Source organism: Haemorhous mexicanus, chromosome Z (assembly GCF_027477595.1).
Source record: "Haemorhous mexicanus isolate bHaeMex1 chromosome Z, bHaeMex1.pri, whole genome shotgun sequence".
In the NCBI taxonomy this organism is placed as follows: domain Eukaryota; kingdom Metazoa; phylum Chordata; class Aves; order Passeriformes; family Fringillidae; genus Haemorhous; species Haemorhous mexicanus.
In genome coordinates this window covers 35,092,467-35,112,677 of record NC_082381.1, presented here as the reverse complement: position 1 = coordinate 35,112,677, position 20,211 = coordinate 35,092,467, and the positions used below count along the sequence as shown (strand labels likewise).

General features: G+C 37.7%; 1 protein-coding gene across 1 annotated transcript in view; it reads right to left on the bottom strand.

Moving 5' to 3' along the window:
* Positions 1-546: 546 nt before the first annotated feature.
* PGGT1B (protein geranylgeranyltransferase type I subunit beta) overlaps positions 547-20,211 on the bottom strand; it is a 36,633-nt gene continuing 16,968 nt past the window's right edge. Inside the window, 7 exon segments of the mRNA XM_059837197.1 lie at positions 547-4,834; positions 4,837-4,971; positions 8,670-8,778; positions 9,065-9,249; positions 10,926-10,971; positions 16,561-16,693; positions 18,127-18,278. Coding sequence (XP_059693180.1) covers positions 4,791-4,834; positions 4,837-4,971; positions 8,670-8,778; positions 9,065-9,249; positions 10,926-10,971; positions 16,561-16,693; positions 18,127-18,278 — 804 coding nt within the window. The 3' untranslated portion in view covers positions 547-4,790.

Sequence of the window (20,211 nt, the reverse complement as noted above, 5' to 3'; positions counted from 1 at the left end):
AGCACCTCCCAGTACATGAAGGGACCCTACAAAAAGTTGGAGAGGGCCTTCTTACAAGGGCATGTAGTGACAGGACAAGGGGGAATAGATTAAAACTGAGAAAGTAGGTATTAGGAAAAAAATCTTCACTGTTGAGGGTGGTGAGGCATTGGGAAAAGGTTTGCCCAGAGAAGCTGTGGATGCCCCATCCCTGGAAGTGTTCAAATCCAGGTTGGACTGGGCTTTGAGCAACATGATCTGGTGGGAAGTCTCTCTGCCCTTGGCAGGAGAGTTGGACGAGATGATTTTTAAGGTCCCTTCCAACCCAAACCATTCCATGATTCTATGTTCTCACAATGTAGTTATCAAACAAGGCACTTTTCCACCGCCTCAAAAATGAAGCAGTAGTGTCAGGGTTTGCTGCCTTTGATGGGTTCAGCTTGCAAACATTTGGAGGCTGTCATGCTCTGTGGCCTTGGGAAGACAGGTCCTCACCCAGAACGTGTAACTTGGGAAAAAAACACATAACAAGAGCTACAGTTAAAAAGAAATTACAGTTTTCCCTCATTTTCTCAACAGCTCATTGATTTTTATTAAACTCAGAAACTAATCAGGCAAATAGAGACCAGGAACACAAAAGCTTAAAAATGGTGAACAGAAAGTGTAAATCTACAACACATTGTAACCACTCAGTGGAGTAACTCAATAACCATTTAGTATATAGATGTTGAGACTATCTTATTTTTCACCCAGTGTCATCTGAAGTGAGGAAATCTTGTTAAGTGGTCTTTTTTTGCCATAGCAAAAAAAGAGCTTTTCAGAACCACCACAGTATTTAACATCAACGTAAACAGACCAATAATCTCTTTCAACTCATGAATTTTGGAGATGTCTCGTATTTAGTTGCAACAATAGCATCTTCTTACTTTGGGTCTCTCTGCTTCTTATGCATGCCCTGACATCTCTTTGACGTCCACAGGGACACTGATAGCAAGTTTCTCCAAAATGCCAGGAGATGGGCTCTCCATGAAAGGCTTTGACTTTGGAAATCACTGTTTCCTCCCTTCTGTATTAGGCAACCCCATACTGAATGGCTCACTCAGCACAAAGCTGAAATGTATTTTTTAGGGAGCATAACAGTTTCTACAGAATATTTTATTTCTATACTGACATCAATGGAGAAAGCAAATTTGATGCAGCTTCTTCAGCTCCTCTCAGGTTGTCTTATACCTTGGGCAATAGAGCATAGAGCACGGTACTCTTAATATGTGCTTCAGCATATGCATTTCAGATATTTCTGCAATACCCAATTTACTTGCTAGTTTTTTTCAGTGATGATGATTGTTCCATTTAGAAAAAACAGTTCTCAATATGAAAATTCATAAATACAAACATGCTTGGAAGCAGCCTTCCAAAATGGTGTTACCACATCTGTCAGCAGCTATGTACAAATCAAGGGGGCCTGAAAGCCCTAGTGACAATGCTTAAATCCCCAGTCCTCAGATCCCATGGAAAAGATACATTTGACTTCCTTTGTTCAACATACCATTTTAAAGCTGTTTTTCTGGAAGAGTAACTTGGGCCACACACAGAGTTTGGGAGTGTTTCAGATAGGATAGAGGCACTCACATTTGTCAGCCTGATAGCCAAGAGGTTTTACACTCTCAAGCACATGGTAAAGCCATTCAATGCATGAATTTCTTATGTACGTTCAGTCTCAGCAATGTAAAGCTGTGGTTAACACAAAATTATTAGAGGTAGGTAATAATCACATGGTTTGCTTTTTAGCTACATTTAAACTTCACACTTCACATTTAAGTTTTAGCTCTATTTTGACATATCCCCTTTAAAAGTGATTTTAGGTTATGGACTTATGTGAAACTCTTGTCCACTGATTTCTCATTTAACATTTTTCTAGTCAAAAGACACAATAAACCACAAAAATCAGAGAGACAATTCAATACAGTCAGAATCCAGATAACTGCTACACAGGAACATTCAATGTTCATAATTTGTTTGCCTGACATAAATTGGGACATTCAGAATGGCAAATCATGTATGCAGAGTTGGTTATTAGTACTGATTTTTATCAACCTAAAAAAGATTAAAGGTTTCAATTAGATACTCAGTGTGAGATGAAAGCATAGGTATTTTGCTGCCTTCATCAAACTTTGGGTTAATGAGAAACAAATTTGCCTTGTGCAACCTTTAGGAAAGGCTAGCTCTGCAGTCAACATGCAGCCTGAAAAGATGTTGTAGAATAACTGGGGGCCAAGGAAATAAGAAATGTAAAATCCATTTAAAGAACTCAGGGTAGCTTACAGAAAACACAGCAAGAAACATTACCTGTTTTTTGAGACAGAAGACTGTTAAATTACTTGCCATGAGAATTTTTCTTATTCACATAGTATGATTTTTCACTGTTACCCCCATATTTTCTGCAGAGGGACCCTGAAGTTCCTCACAGAAGAGAACGTGGTCACACACAGGACAACTCAGGAACCATAGCTCAGGATTTTGCAAGTATGGATTTGCCTCACAATAATCAAATACATAATTTTTCACTAAGCTAAGTAAGAACAAATATTTAGACTGTTTCCCAGCAGAGACTAAGAACACCTTATTCAACTCTTCTGAAACTCAAAGCTACTTACTCCCTCTACCAGGGTATGTAGTAATAGCTAAAAAACTCAAAGACTGTTCACCAGCAAGGCAGAGAAGCAGTGGTGGGGATGGATAGCTACAATTACATCTCATCTTCATTGTAACTACATCAGAAACCCATCCTATCCTGCCATGAAGTCAACTTGTCATTACCATCTGATGTAAAGACAAGGAAATACCATGCTTCTTTGACCAATTTTTACTTCAAGATTTTTGTTGGTTTTAAATGGGTCTTCATCTAAGTAGACCCCCATGACCTTAGAGACTTCTGCTCAGGGAAGCTACTTCAGCCTTTGCTGACCAACATCCCATTAAGCCTATCCAGGAAAATGGGATTCCCACAGGAACTGCAATAGTGAGCCTCCTGCCTGGGAGATCCTCTCTTTTAGGTATCTTGCTAGTTCTGTTTACTTGTGGCTGGATTTCTGGTCATCTCAGCATGTGGGCAATAAAACCAGTTCCCAAGCTCTATCTTCGCCCCATAACTCCTCCAAGTTCTTTGAGTCAGTACCTTTCTTTTGCTCCCTAATCTTACCCTAGACAGCTAAAATCCTTTCCACCAGGTTGGTTCCATTAGTACTCCACATTCTTTGCTCTTGCCTAAAGCCTCAGTATCTCTCAGTTTTCATTTCTCTCACTCTGCAATGTCCTACTCAAGCACCTCATTCCCCCTCTCCAGTACTGGCCTCACAGTTCTATTGGTTCCAGCCCTCTGGACTTCCCAGTTTTTACAACTACTGAGTCTCTCCTCCTCCAAGTAAAGTGTCTACTGAGATGTGTCTAGATCACACACACCCTTCCCCACCCCCACCCTGCTTTTCCAAGCAGACAAGTATCACTAGTTATGCTCCCAAGGCTGCCATGAAAATTAATCTGCTATAGAAATAAAACCTATCTATTTAGGTAGGAAGGCTGCTACAGGTTTGGACAATGGGATTGTTCTGGTAGCCTAAAGATACCTATTGGACCTCTCTGACATGTGTGCTAGGGGTACAACTTCCCTTTTCACTTGCCCTGCATTGCAAAACAGGAATCATATTTATCCCCAAAGCTCTTTTTGCTGGCCAAAAAGATTTACATCCTGTTTCTTTGGGCTCAGCAGTGGCAAATGGTGCACATAATCTGTTTTAGGAAGTCTTCAGTTATCTTTGGAACCTTTAGGAAAAAAAAGTGCTGCTAATGACTGGCAAGTAGAAAGACATTGTGGTGTCTACTGAATGCACAAACTGACCTGCCACAAACACACCAGCTGCTAAGTTACTTCCTTCAACTCTGAACAGCACTTCAAGCATACAAAGTAAGGCACTAGTAAAGCACTAAAGAAGCTGAGAATGTTCATCATTACTCTAATTTGAACAACTTCAGTGTATTGCAAAGGTTTGTCTTTGGAAGCAGGTTCTAATGCTACTCTTGCATACAGGTATGCTTCCAAAAGACCGGGCTGAATATCTCCTATTGATGAACATGAATATGCCACACTCTAAGAGAAATTCACATGAAGAAACTATTTCAGGTGAAAACTCTTTGTCTGGCTAACAATCCACTGTATCTGTGTAAAACCTTCTCAGAAGAATTATGAGATCCACTTAGTAAGGCCACACAACCTTAAAGTCCAGTATATTGAATAAAATAATTTTATTTATATTTAATTAACTTGTTTGTGAAAAACAAAGTTTATGGAATCTGAAAGTTGATGATAATAGGTAATTTTTAACTGAGACTTAATATGAGAGATTTTCTACCCAAAAATATGTCAGACAGATTATAAAGAACTTCAACGTTCTGTGCTATACTGTATGATATGTAAACAATTTTGAAAATATTTCCCCATTATATATTTTGACACAGTATGCACAAATTTAAAAAAATAAAATTAAAATGAAGTTTAAATGCCTCAAGGGATTTCTTAGAAGTAAAGCCATCTGAAAAGCCATTTACAGTCTGCGGTGACAAACTTCTATATAATCAAAATATTCCCCATTTCACAATGCAGAATAACCTGCTGAAGGCAACTCCCTATCAAAGTGATGCCAGCAACACAGATCTGATTGTATGACTCCAGCACTTAAAAGAGCACATTGGTTATACATGGCTTTAAACCCTGGGCTACAATTATGCTACCAGAACTAAATTCAAGTCTAAATCACTCATGTAGAGAGGTGTGTGTCGTCTGAACGCTGTTTAAAGTCCGTGTTTTCCAGATCTGATGAAGGTGGTGAAGACGCTCTGATGCTCTTGTGCTTACATTTAGGGCGGGATGAACTTTGCAAATACCAGATTCTCCAATTAATGACAAACCACAGATCCCAAAGTAGGCATGTAAAGCATCTGAAAGAAAGACAGAAAAGGAAAAAAAAAAAAAAAAATCAGGCTGTAACAGCCAATATTCAGCCCATATTCAAACACCTCTGAGTAATTACAACCAAGGAAAACAAATAATCAGGTGCCATATATTGGATTAGCAGGCAATCCCATGATCCTCAGGGAAGAATGATGCATCTTACTCCATTGATTTAGAGGCTAATTAATTACTTTATTACACTATATTAAAGAGATACATATTACACTACATCATACTTACTTCTAATTTCTAAACTGAAAACTCATGACTGTCAGATGACAGTCCTAACACACATACACAGATTCAACCGGTCAAAACTGAATCAAAACATCATCACCAGAACCCAATCATCAAATTCCTTCTGATCAATAATCTTCCAACACATTCTACATGTTCACAAAACAACAAGAGCAGCAAATGAAATAAGAATTGTTTTCCCTCTGTGCTTCTCCAGGAAAAAAAACTGAGAGAAGATTATGTCTCTCTCTGTTCAGAGGGCATGTGAATTCCAGAGCCGTAATTTAAACTTGAGTTTTCATGGAAGGAAAATATTTCTCCCCAGAGCAACCAGCATGAACTAAAGTCCAGATTTCTTTTAAAACAACTTGTGCACTACTTCATTTTTTCTGAGTGCCACAGCCAAAAAGCAAAAGGTTTAAAGTACCTGAAAATAAATAGTCTAGATAGCAAATTTTTTTTCTTGCAAGCATTTTTTGGCTGGTTACTTTATGAACAGCTAACTACTGAAACAACAAAATTAGTTCAAATAGCTACCAACAGCAAGACTTTGAGAAACTGAAGAAGGCATTACTTTTCCTAGCTTCCCATCTGCCTGAGAGATTAACCTAAGGATAGGAATTCATGCAGCTTGGTCAAGAGATGACTACCACCAAAATGGGATATTCTTACTCTCCTGTTCCATGCCCACCTTATACCAGGGTTGCAGCTTGTTGAGTCTACCTCCTCTGGGTAGCAGCAAGCTATCAGATTGGATTATCTGCCCATGAAATCACAGGTGAAAGATTGAAAGACAATGTGAATTTCATGTGCCCCTTGAAAAAGCTCAACATGTAGCACACTGTGTATGTGTCAATAATTTAGTATCTCACTAAAATGATGACAGAATCATTTAGGCTGGAAAAGACCTCTAAGACCAGACTCCAATCCTGAACCTAACAGTGCCAAGACCAGCACTAAACCCTGCCCCTAAGTATCATGTTGTATCTCCAGGGATGGTGACTCAAATATTGCCTGGAGTAGCCTGTTCCAATGTTTTACAAGCCTTCTGGTGAAGAAATGTTTCTTACTATTCAATCTACATCTCCTCTAGTGTAACCGGAGGCTGTTTCTTCTTGTCCTATCAGTTCTTTGTTAAATAATGCTAGTGGCCTCCACAACCAACAGTAACTTGATGTCTGTTAGCATGGGAACACAGTAAGACTACAAAATATTATTTCCCTGAATAATCAGCTGGAGTTACTTGTTAACATTGCAAGTCCATATAACACATAGATTATCACCAGCAGTTGACTGTCTTCTGAAATTTTTTCTAGTTCTTCTTAAAAACATTACTGCACAGCAAAGATAGCTTGAGACCCCAAATTTAAACAGAGCTTTTATAAAGTAGGAGCCACAGAAGTTAAAATTTAATTCTGACTAAGTCTTAGGAATCTTTGTAGTGTCAACATGATTGAAAGACAACTTGCCTTTCAGATATGAGACTGAGCTTGCAGGAAGCTCAGTTGCATATCTATAACAATGAAAACCCAGAAGAAATCTTTGCAATGTTGCATTTATAGTCTTTCTTTGTATCAGAACTGTACTAACTTTTTACTTTTTCCTTCAAAACATGACCACAGACTCATGCCACCATCTGCCTGAGGAAAAAATGCTACAGTAAGCCTGGAAAATACACAAACATGCATACACCCAGCAAAGAAAAACAATTATTACTTGTCTTGCCTTTCTAAAATCTTATCTCAAACAGTCATCACAACTACACTAAAAGACAGAATCATAGCATTATAAAATAGCCTGAGTTGGAAGGAACCCACAAAGGCAATCAAAGTCTGACTCCTGGCTCCGCATAGGACACACCAAGAGTTACAACACAATGCCCGAGAGCATTGTCCAAAAATTTCATGAACTCTCTCAGGTTGGTGCTATGACCACTTTTCTGAAAAGCCTGTACCAGTGCCCAACCACCCTCTGGAAGAGGAACCTTTTCCTAATATCCAATCTAAACCTCCCCTAATGCAACTTCAGGCCACTCCCTCACGTCCTGTCACTGTCACCAGAAAAGAAAGATCAGTGCCTGCCCCGCCTCTTCCCCTCACAAGAAGTTGTACCTGCAGTGAGGTCTGCCCTCAGTCTCCTCCAGGCTGAACAGACCAAGTGACCTCAGCTCACACAGCTTCACCCAAGGCCCTTCTCCATCCTCATGGCCTCCTTTGGACACTCTGTAACAGCTATTGAGCTGTTAGAGCTCAAGCTGTCTTTTTTGTGTTGTGGCACCCAAAACTGCCCCCAGCACTCGAGGTGCCATGTACTGGACAGTTTTTCCAGAAGAATCTTGGAAGGGACACTAGATTACATCAAATGACTTCCCTTGGTCAGCTAAGGGGACAACCTTGTCATAAAAAGGAAATTAAGTTTAAGACAGGTTTAACACATGATGGGTATTTGAAACAGACTTTTCTAATCTCTGACTCACAAAGTAAATGTTTCAGTAAGATAAACCAAAACATTTCCTCCAAATGATACTGCTAAATCTATATGATGAGGAGGAAATGCATCCAAATTCCTCAGAAATCCTAAACTGGTTTTCAGGGAAGAGGCAGAAGCAAACCTATCACAAGCACTGCATTTTCAGTGTGGGTTCATCTTGAAAAATTCTGAAATGTTGTTCAAAATGAAATTATCAACAGATTAAATACCAGGGCACAGATTCTAAACAAACTCTTCTTTTATTATGACTAAATTTTTATCTTATTTGGTCAGTTTACAAAGATTGTTTATCTTCCCTGTAAAAAATGCCATGGGCACTGAAAACACTACTGGCACAAGCTTTGTTTTCAGAAGCTTGCAATACCTTGATTGAATTCTAACAACTTTTAAAGGTAAAAGATTTTATTATCCTTTTGAGTTTTTTTCACTACTTCAAATTATCCACTTCTGAAAGCATAATAACTGTCAGACATACTTGTATAAACACAACCTGTAAATCATAGTACATAACTGCACAAACTTTGACTGTTTTTACTTATATCAATGACTTCTGAATAAGCTTAAATTATTAATTTACTAAAGAAACAAATATTTTGATATATTAAACCAAATTTACAGAGGTTCCTACAATGCAATGTATACTTTAAGCAGAACGGTTAAACACATACTAAATAGTGATACTCTTTTAACAGTAATCTAAACAACAACAGTTCACTTCCTCTGTAGCTGAACATGGACAAACTTCATCTCCCTCTTCCTACTTCAAGAATGAAAACCCTTTTATATTTTGAGGTTTTTTTTGGTTTTGGTTGTTTGGTTTTTTGTTTGTTTGTTTGTTTGTTTTTCTGGGGTTTTTTTTGGAAGGGTACGGTTTCCCTTACACCTCTCAGATGTCTGACTGCTGGAATTTATTTCTTACTTAGAACACATCCACTGAAATTTTGAGAAGTTATTTTACCTGGATGGCTGTCTGGCCACTTGGCAAATCCACCAACAAGGCGATCTTGAGTTGACAGGATGTAATTTCGGTTTTTCTCAAAATTTGTATATTGGAATATGTTCAAGAGCTGAAAACAAATTAGATTGTAACAGTAATATAGGTCTTAGTATACTTTTAAAACTAAGTCTTAACTAATTCTTAGTATATTTTTAACACTAGAATATAGTGCCTATTTTTGAGATATGCAGTAAACCTCCATTTCCTGCATTTTTTTCAAGATGAAAGACATTTATAGTCATTGGTGCACATTGGTGCACTTGTGTCAAATATCTAACTCTTTCAAGCAAAGGAAATAGTGCTTAAAGAAATCAAAACAAGTCAATAACTATCCTTACACCTGTTCTATACACTACCTTCAATGTTGCTCCCACCCAAAAGGAATAGCAAGTGTCTACAGGTTTGTTGGGTCGTCCATGGTAGCCATTCTGTTGCCTCATTATACACCATCTTCTTATTCTGTTCAGTTCCTTTTCTGAAAAAACTTCCTCCAGTTTGCCCATCAAACACAGTGATGCAATACCACAAAATGTAGAGCCCCCTGTGAAGAGAGAGGAGGGATTGCTATGCTTTGATACACAGATTTTCTGAAGCCTGTATTATCTCAGTCAGAACTTTAACTAAGCTATTAGCAATTAAATCAATGGGGTTTTAAAAGTATGAAAAAGTTAATTTTGAGTCTAAAATCCAAATAAATAAGAACATTCTAGTTCAGTAGGTATGTCAAAGGCGGCGGGGAGGGGGGGAAACCCCTTGACCCAGCTCTTGCAAAAATAAACCAGCTCATTTTCTTAAAACTGTTTCTTCTCACAATGCTGCACAATTTACATTACACAGCAGTCCAGAAACAAGTAAATGGAATTGCAACAGAAATATTTCTTCACTTGTAACTTAAAAAAGAAAGCTATTGGAATGCCGACAATCAGACTGAAGCAGAGATGCCAAAGCCAGCCTCAGACACAATCCCCCAGAGGATATAAACAGACAGAGGTGCCTGGAGAGCAGAAGGAAAAAAAATTTAAAAATAAAATTATTAAAAAAAAAGTGCACAGTTAATATGGTGAAGAGTCCTGGACTCTCATGGTTGTCATACAAACAAATTGTGCTTCTAGATAATTTTTTGTTGTCAAGGAAGCTGCACGGTAAGAAAGATAAACTCATGTTCTTTGTGTAGTCCAGCTACCACTTTTTAAAGCTCATCAAAGTTTATTTTGAGTCTAATACCTGATATGATAAATCAGAGGCTGGGAAAGACCATAAGCAAGCTGCTGACAGAAGACTTGGTCCCAAAAGTTCCTTACAATATTCTGGTGCTGGAAGACCACAGAAGCTGTAAGATTATTTCACTCTGATGCTGAAATGCAGTGCTGAAGTACTGCTATTTGTTATCACTAACATTTTACTGAAAGTTACTTGCTTAAGCAATTGTTTTAATACCTAGGGGTATAATTTAAATTTTTCAGCTTTATTGATCCAGCAAGAAGGAAACAGACAAAATCCTATCAAAGCTCAATACTAAGGGTAAAGATAACAAACATTTGATGGGATCATAGAATCATTTAGGTTGGAAAAGACCTCCAAGATCACTGAGTCCAACCTTGGACCAATCACCACCTCATCAAACAGACTACAGCACTAGATTTGGTATCAGTCACTTAAAAGCCAAAAACTCCTCTGTCACAAGCAGACTGCTACTTCATGGTGTAGAAACATTTTACTTAAAAACAGCAGTCTCTTCGGGATTCCTCTCTTCAGATCTATCAACTCTTTACAAAAATTAACTGTTGCTTCAAGCTTTGAACCCACAACAGATGCTGTATCTATCAGAGGAAATGTTTCGATGTTTTACCAAAGCTGTTGAAATTGGAAATTATCAGTTACATTGCACAAAACCTCTTGCAGATAAAATCCTCAGAGTAACAATGACACATGTGGAAAAACTTTGTCAGCAACAGCTGAGAACTACTAGCAACACCTTTCAACAAAACACTCATGAGGTAAGATTAATGGGAGTGATTAAAAAAAAGCCTGTCTGTTCAAATATTAAGCTAGATCTAAAGGAAGAAGAAGTGATATTTGGAGGCATGTTTTGGATTTGCTCCTCCTCACACAACTTCCTTAAAAATCCAAAAAGAAGGAAAGGTATGGCATACCCCACACCTGCTACAGCATTTTCAATACTACCCTGAAAGGTGTAGAACACTTTGACATCCTTACCATGAGATTCCAGTCCAGCTCCCTGTGCCAGGCCATTATCATAAGACTGAAGAAAAAAAAAAATCCCACAAAGTAGTTACTTTAAATCCACAGCACTTTGACAGACATTGCAATTTCTTAGTTTACCAACAAAATTATCATCAGATCATTGCCATGATTTAACCTCATTAAATTTTGAACCTCCAAAAGTTATTGCCACAACACAGTTAACAAATCAGCTCTTTTTCAATGCAGGAAGTTTTTATGACTTTCATGGAATTAATTTTAATTGTGACATATGTTAGAAACCTGAAAAAGGGTAAGCCACAAAGAAAAAATCATGTAAAGCAGGTATAAAAAGAAAAAAAAAAAAAAACAACCAACCACGGATATGTAAGCAAAACAAAACAGAATTAAATAGATAACTTGATCTGTCTCTGATCCAAGAGCATTTTAACATTAAAAAAAGGAGGCAAAATGCAAAGTACTACTGCGTAGAATACTCAAACCCAAGCAATTCTTTAGTAGGAAGCAAGTACATCAGGATCTAAAAAACAATGAGTAGGGAACCAGAAGCAAGAAGAAAATTGCAACATGCATTGGAATAAACTTAAATTGGTCTATAAAATATATTACTGTTAAAAAATATCATTACAGTGCTGAAAAATCACTCTGTTAAGTGTAAGAAAAGGGGAAACTCAAGTCTGACAAAGCACTGAGAATAGTATAGCTCATGTCTGTCATGAGCAATCTAAGAACACATGTATATGTAGGAATAATAATCCTTCTTCCCTAAAAATCCATTAAATCATTTTACTTGAAAAGAAGCAAAAGATCATGTAAGAAATTATTCATAAAATGGAAAACATTTCTTTTACAAGAGTTCACAGAATACTTTATGAATTATCTCTGAGCAAATACCAAATTGCTTAGTAGGAAAAATGAGTTGTAACTCTTGAAGTTAAATTACATAGCCCCTACGTATTCTACATCAGCTGCTCAACTAATGATTGGATCAGGATCAGATCAGACACAAAGCACCAAAAATCTTTCCTCCGCATCCTCCAAGTGCTGACTGTGAATTCCTCACATCTTCTCTAAAACAGTGGCTAGCAGATACAGGACACCCTGGCAAACCAACAATGACTCCCATAGTCCTAACCAAAGAATGGCTACAGGACTATCATAGAAACTACCTAAGGATTATTTTGCGCATCTACTTTGAAAGCTGACATTGAGAAGAAAAAAGTAAACAGAAGAAGACACAGAAGGTACACTAAAACTGTATTCCTAGTTTTGTGTTGTTGCTGCAAGATGAAGCAACTAAAAATAGTAATAACTGATACATACACTTCAAGGTGCAGCTTAATTTCTCAAGTTTGAACCAAAAAATATTAGTAATCTCTATGAACTTCTGAATGCTAAAGCACACAGTGTGAACTCTTCCTTTTTCAATGCCTTTTGAGAATGCAATACAAATGTGCTACCACACTCCACAGACGCATTAATTGCTAAGAAAAGGCAAGCTGATTAGCAAAGCTATGCTGACAGAGCTAATTAACTCTACAAACAGCAATTTTAAGAGGAGTTGGCTTGCTTTATGTATGACAAAGTAATTAGCTCTGGAGTAAAGCTGTTAAGTGCATCCCAGACACTACTATGTTGGGCTGTACAATGAGCTTTAAACTCTAATAGCCAATAGCTGACCCTTGGCTAACTGACACCTATTTATTTACAGACAGCAGCTGCTCTCTGGAGACTTGTGTGCTTTAAAGAGCTAAGGACTGCTTCCATTTCTTGGTCCTTTTGAAAAGACTCCAGAAATTGTATGCAAAAGGAGCTCTTGATTACTGCAACATAACAACTGCATAATTAAATACTATCCAAAGGAAATGTGTAAATCCAGTTTGGTAAAATCTTCACTTCAAAGTCTACAAGTTTTACAACCAGCTTAACTATATCAACAGACCAACACAAGTTCATTTGAATTAGACCATACTAGAAAAAGCAGATGATATTTTTAAAGCTTCTTGCAATATCCCTACTTCAAAAAAAAAAAAAAAAGAGCAGTGTTATTGAGTCTTTGGAAGTCATTCAAAATCTCAGCATCCTAGTATTTCTTGTCTTTTGATTAGTGATATACCTAAGTTTTGAATGTGAAACACAAGAGTGTGCTCAATCTACACTGCTAGAAATTGTGTGTTGAAATCTGACTTTTACTGCCAATAAAACTGGCCCAGAATTATTTTTGTGATCAGCGTTGTATGAACACTTTTTTAGTCAAATGACAAGAAGAAGGCTATCTATTCTGTATGAAGATTCAATTATTTTTAATATTTTAAACATGGTTTATGTTCCACTCTCCTGCTGTTCTTGACAAGCCTAACTAAACAAATGCACTCCCTCATTCAGCTGTATTGAATTGTATGTCACAATTCTTATACTGCTTCACTAAAGGCAACAAATTCCAAAGAATAAGCTACAAAACCCACAAGCTTATTACAAAGAGTACTGTGGTTAACCAGTTATGTTACTCTCAATCCAGATGAGTTGTACCTCACATGCATAGCAATCTGAAAAACTGAAAGCAGTTCTGCTAACTGTCACGTGCTTCATCTAGGTGCACACGAGTGACATACAACCGTAAATCAAAACCACACCTTTCTGTCAAAGCAGTTTGGTACTGAGCAATGCAATTGCCTTTTTTCTATAACTGAAGAAAGTGACAAATGAGATGACATTGTAACAAAACAGGAACAAGCATTTACAATAAAGCCGATAGTTATTAATCTTATAGTTAGTTACACAAGGAGTAACAAATGAAATAACCTTAAACATAATTTACTTTTAATTGTTCCATTTTATAGGTTAGTTTTAGCACCATCTACAAAATCTTAATGAGAGAAATCAAGCTAACATTCTTGGATGCCACATTTCACAGTCATTATGTTTATTTATGAGATACACTCTAAGAAATACCTGTCTCCTGTGATAAGTAATTAAACTGAAATATATCTCAAGGAAAGTGGTGGAAAGAGATGAATGAATGAAAGGAAAGAACAACCACTGTTGTGAAATGATCTTCACAATGGGCTACTCCCTGAATGTCTGAGACTTCTTCAGACACATTCGCAGCTCTAAATGTGACCAAGCAGGATGCAAAGGTTTTGTATCTTTTCCTAGAATTGCCAGACACCTTGCAACTGAGTTAATTCACAGAAATACTGGTGAACCAAGGAGTGAAAACCCAGTACACACAGACAGAACTAGAGTTCATGTGCATACCAACTCTGCAGTGAATTCACAGCACACAAGTGGTTTAAAGAAGTCCCACTGAACACAGTGTAGAGTTTGCATACCAAATCACAGTAATTCTGGACAAAAATACAGCGTGTCTTGCTGCACATTTCTACATGCTAGAATGACTGTTCCCTACAGAGCATTGCTTATAGGATCCCTCTAAGTTACTCTCTGAACTGGACAGGAAAAGACACAATCTTTATGATAAGCCACAGTGTCTTATGAACTTTGACCATGTCAAGACTTAGTTCTACTGTACTGGTAAACTGAAGTATTAGTAGGAGGCCTTCCAAGATGTCTTGCCATGGTAAGGCTTCAATTAGAGGGTTTTTTTAATGGTATCTGTTTTTACAATGGGAACATAATGACTGGAATTTGCAGGTGCAACAATTAACGCTAAACTCTAGAAGCAAAGTTTAAATTTGGTTCAAGATCACACTACACAATAAATCTCCAGTACCACTTCAAAGCTCTAAACTTTAAAAAAAGTTGCCTGTTCTGTTAATGGCCTCATCTGATGCTCTGTCTGTTCTGCCTTAGAAGAAATAGTTGCTTCTCCCTCTCTTTATTTTTTCAGTGCTGCCTGTTACATCACACATCTCTGTTACACTCCAGTTAACAATCTCATTTTCAGAATAAAGACTCCTAGTATATGAAATACACCTTTTACACAAGCTGATTCATACCTTTCAGAGTTCAACTCAACTTTCTTTGTACCCTTCCTAGTTCCACCACTTCCTTGGGGATCAAAACTGCACTCAAATGTTCACAAGGTTAACTAACAATGTGATGTACAATGAGGATTTTCCTCTTGGGTTTTGTTTTCTATTCTTTTGTAACACTTGATTCTCCTACTGTAACTCTGCTAAGCTATTTGACTAAAGAATGATCTCAGTAAACATTAAGGTCCAGAAATTACCAGAGGAGGAAGAATGCTCCCAACCTAATCAGTAAGAGCAAGCACTCTGTCTAAACTCCTCTCTCAGACTGCGAAAGGAGAATGGATAAATCATTTTCCTTAGGTGAAACCCACTGAAAGGATTCAGCAGGGATATTCTCATGCTGAGAACCCATGCTAACCAAGGTGAGCTGCTAACAATGGAAGAAGGGCTCTTACGGGATGCAGCAGAGGAAGATTCCATGATTGTATAGAAACCCCCTTATCATGGACTGTTTTCTGGGGAATGCAGGGGTGAGCATAACTTACTACAGGATGGCTAGGGAAAGGGCCAATGGTAAGAAACAGAAATATCAAAACAGACTGGGGAAGAACAAGTAAGGGGAAACAGAGGGGAAAACGGGATAAAAGGTGCTACTAGTGTATGAACAGACTACAGGTCCATATCCTTGTATGCCTGAGCCCTAGCCTTGATCATCTCTGTCTGTCCAGGACTATGGCAGTGTGCCAGAAAGTTTCTTGAGGTGTACAGTAAGAAATACTAAGACATCCAACTACCTCCTTTTAAAATAAACAACAAATAAAAACCAACTTAGTCTGAAGCAGAAGCTTTTGAAGTCTTTCTTTAAACTTGTTTCTCACATAAGTTTTACAATCTTCCTGCTGACAGCAGCTACTGAAAATGCTCATTTGCAACAGAAGTTGTGTGTCATCATAAATTTGGGTCTTCTTTGCGGACCACAAGAGTTTAATCTGTGTTTACTCACACCAAGGGAACTGCAAATTTCAAGCTTGCTCAGCTTCCTTAAAAACTTGTGTTTCAATCTTTGAAAATGTAACTCAATTAAACTAATGAAAAAACATAAAAAAATGTAAATCTCCTTTACTCAAATCGAATATGAAGGCAATATGCACAGACACAGAAAGAAAATGTGTACATACTCATGAATATATTTTTTCATTCCAAGTATCTAATAAATAAATTATGAAGTGCATGACTGGAAACACTTAAGCATGAACTGATGTCAACAATTAGTCTATTTGAATCTCTGTATCTTTTAAAAAGATACACAGATACTACAGCACAATGAAATATGAGGATTTTATTGGTACACTTTTCCAAAGTGCTTTATGCACTTCTAAACACAAACATCACACCTTAGTTTTCAAAAACTTGCTTTTCAATTGTTTATTTTAAATAAAGAGGCTTTTAAATACAATTTGCAGTGAACAAACACACCAAATAAAATTATCTTGCTAGCACACACATTTTAATGAAAATACAAATGCTAAAAACTTTACTTTGTAATTTTCAACTCACTAGAGCAGGAAGAAAAAATTACTGTAGAAAAAGAAATTACTGTAATACAGTTTGGATAGACTTTTTTTAGCCATAGTTAAGGAAAAAAGCTTAAAGGCTGAAAGCATAGGAAGAAGTAACATTTTGTGAACACTCACCATACTTCTTCTAATGTAGTCTATTGCTTTCTTCATATCCATGCCTGACCAGTTATCGAGCATGTAGCAGATACAGGAAGCACAGTACACAAACCTCATATCATTCTCACTTCCTTCCAGCACTGCACAGAAACTGAAAGAAACATTTCTGTCTTTAAACACTGTTTCGCCTGTTACACCAGAAAATACAAAATGCACTTCAAAGAATTGCACAGTGTTTTCTTTAAAGATTAGTTTACAGTAGTCTCAAAAATATAACCCAAAGCTATGCTAGATTTTCTTTTTAGAAGATGTGATTCGAAGCCAAGGAAAATGCATAGAACTCTAAACATTTAGGAGCCTGAGTAACTATTTCCAGCAACATAATGACACTAGTGTTTATTTATTCCAAGATGTTTATGCTTACAGTCTTTCACCTATTACAGTATATACAGACACTTGACTTACCATTTTACCTCCTTTGGCAGAATTCTTTGACTTCCTAGGAATCCTAACAGCTCACAAGGGTTTCTTTCCTTACTGCTACTTGAGGATGAGTTTCCCAGGTATGTATAAAGGTAATTGCTAATACTACCATTTCTAATACAAATGGTGAATCAGTTTTCAATTAGTTATTGTTACAATTGCACCAAACCCTATGAACTTTTTAAATTTTTTGTGTCTGGGTTATTTTGGCACAATCTCAGAGACTCTTAAGATGACGATGGACGCCGTGATTTGGACATTTGTATGAGAAAATGGCCAACAGAACCAGGGCAGTAACCATCCCCCTGTACTGGGCACTGGGGAGGCCACACTGCGAGCTTAGTGTTCTGTTTTGGCTCCTCAAGACAAGGAAGTCCATGGAGGTGCTAGAGTGTGTCCAGGGAAGGGCAGTGGAACTGGGAAGGGTTTGGAGCACAAATCTGATGAGGAGCAGCTGAAGGAGCCATAGAGAAAAGAAATCCAAGAGGACACCTTATCACTCAAATACCTGCAAGGTGGCAAGTTGGGGTTGGTTTCCTCTCCCATGTGGGACAGAGGAAATGGCTTCAAGTTGTACCAGGTGAGGTTTAGATTAGGTATTGGAAAAAATTTCTTCATCAGAAGGGTTGTCTAGAACTGGAACAGGCTGCCCAGGGAAATGGTGGAGTCACCATCCCTGAAGGTATTTAAAGGATGTGTAGATGTGTCACTTAAGGACATGGTTTAGTGATGGACTAGGCAGTGCTGGGTTAAAAGTTGGACTTCATGATCTCAAAGGTCTTTTACAACCTAAATGCTTCTACGATATACAAAACTAGGTAAACGGTTGAATTACCTGTGACAATAAACAAACCTTTAATTGCTCCTTCTAGGATTTGCTGCTTGGCAAGCCTCCATTTGGTTTGAAGAGCTAGTTAGTACCCTCTGATGACTTAACTACTTCCAAGAAGCCAGCATATGTTCTATGACTTATGTGACTACCAATCAAACTATTTTTCTAATAGAACTAAAATATTGTAGCTACTTCTATAAAAGACATGTTTCTTATGTTTCATTCCACATGTGGGTAGTGGGAGTTGCAGCATATAAAATATCTTTTACCTTCCATCCTCCAGTTGGAGAGCTCTCAGTCCTGCCAGTATGGCATCTTTATTTACTCGACTTAAATCATCTCCAAGAATAACCAGACATGATAGTCCTGTGTAAGTCATTGCTATGTGCCCACTATCATAGGGATGAGATATACCTGGACCCTAAAAAAAGAGGAAAAAAAATAGAAATATTGAAACATCACAAGAGCTTACACTATAGCAAAATTTTTTTTTTTTTAAGGTAAGAGGTAAACAAATTACTTTTCCCTCGACTCATTATGGTTAAACTGAAGGTATCCAGCTCAGCTTTCCTCATCAAACTCTGCTCAGCTTTCCTTATCAAACTAAGCTACTGCATAACTCTGCTGCTCTTGGAAACACCTGGTCAGTAGTAAGCTTAGGAAAAAAAGCTTTGCCAAGAGCTCCATTTGTGAAACAATTAAGGAAAAAATGGGGTGTCCTCAACTGTACACACAACTGGGCATTAGCTTCCTGGATGCTGGGTAAGCACTCTTACACAGCCAAACTCTGGAGGTCCCTCAGCAGAGATTTTACAACATAATGATCTACAACGAGAAACCAGTGTGAGGGATTATTAGTAATCTCTCTGTCAACTGGAGCAATAACAAATTAGCCACTTACCCACTTCCATCTCTATTTTAAAATAATAATAATGATCAGAGTTCAAACAAAGTATTTATATACCAAACAATCACAGAAACGTAGAATATCCTGAGTTGGAAGGGACTTGCAAGGATCCCTGAATGTCAACTGAGAAGCAAAAATTATGGTTAAAGCTTGACTAGTCCCACAATACAAGTCATAGAAATGGGGAAGGGATTGCTACAGCTGTGCTAAAACTACTATTTTTAAAATATTATTTTATAGGCCCATCCTGGACTGTACCACTCTATGAAAAGAGAGGCCACATGTAGCAAGATGACTGGATACTTGGGATGGTTCAGTTTGGAGCAACTGGAAGATAACTATTTTAAACACAATAAAAGCTATTTCAATACTGAGTAGCAGAGATAAGATTTCTAAATGATATTTTACTAGCATTATTGCCTAATCAGTTGCAAAACTTATTTTGCAATTTATCCTAAAAACACAAGAAAAAGCAGTATAAAACCAAACTTTATATTATGTTATGTGTAATTGGTATATAAAAGGCAAGTCATGCTTATTTCCAAAGCCAAAAGGCTTTGCTTCTAGTAAGAAATTGGGAAAAAAATTGTTATTACCCACTGGAAAGCAAGAGACTGCTTTCACACAAAGGAATCAAAGACAATTGGGAAAGGGAGGCAGAAAACAGGGTGAAATGGGTTCAGCAGCACTGAAAAAACTATGTAATAGAGAAGGAGAACAGGAGTGTATGTGCTGAGAGCTGCACCTCCTCTCCCTTATTTCCTGTTCTGGACTCTCTCTTGAGGTGGCATCACAAATTTCAACTGTTCCCACTGCCATCCCTGTACTGCTAGTGCCCCCATCACTGTCTCCTACCCTACACATTAAAAAGACATATAGGGCACATTAAATTGCTTTTGATAAGTGGTATCTACTGACGTGAGCTAATGCACTGGTGCAGACTTACTCTGAGAAGACAATAAAGGGGGTATGGCCAGGGTCTGTTCTCCATGCACTTTACATTTTAGAATTAGTCTGTAGGTCCCACAGGAAATAGATTTATTTGGATCTCAGAGATGAACTAAACAGTTCTGTTCTGTTGGAATTGCCATTATGTTCTTCACAATCTCAGCCTTCTTTAAAAGAATTAACACTTTAAAGATTTAAGCTGGGGGGGAGCTTTCAAACATTTAAACTTGGCTCAGTGATGTGACAGTGTTCCCTACTATATCAATTAGAACAGCTATTAAAACAACTCATGGCCACCAAGAATTCCCAGTGACCACTGCAGAGCCAAGAAATTCTCTCTGCTGCAGAAACATGGGCAAGATCTCGTCAAACACTAATAAAGAATGCTACCAAACATGCACTTGCACTGGCACAGTCCCACTTTCAAGACAGGGTTCCTTCATGCAGGTGCCAATTCACACATGGAGCAAAGTGGTTTTGACATGTTTGCTTAGTGCTA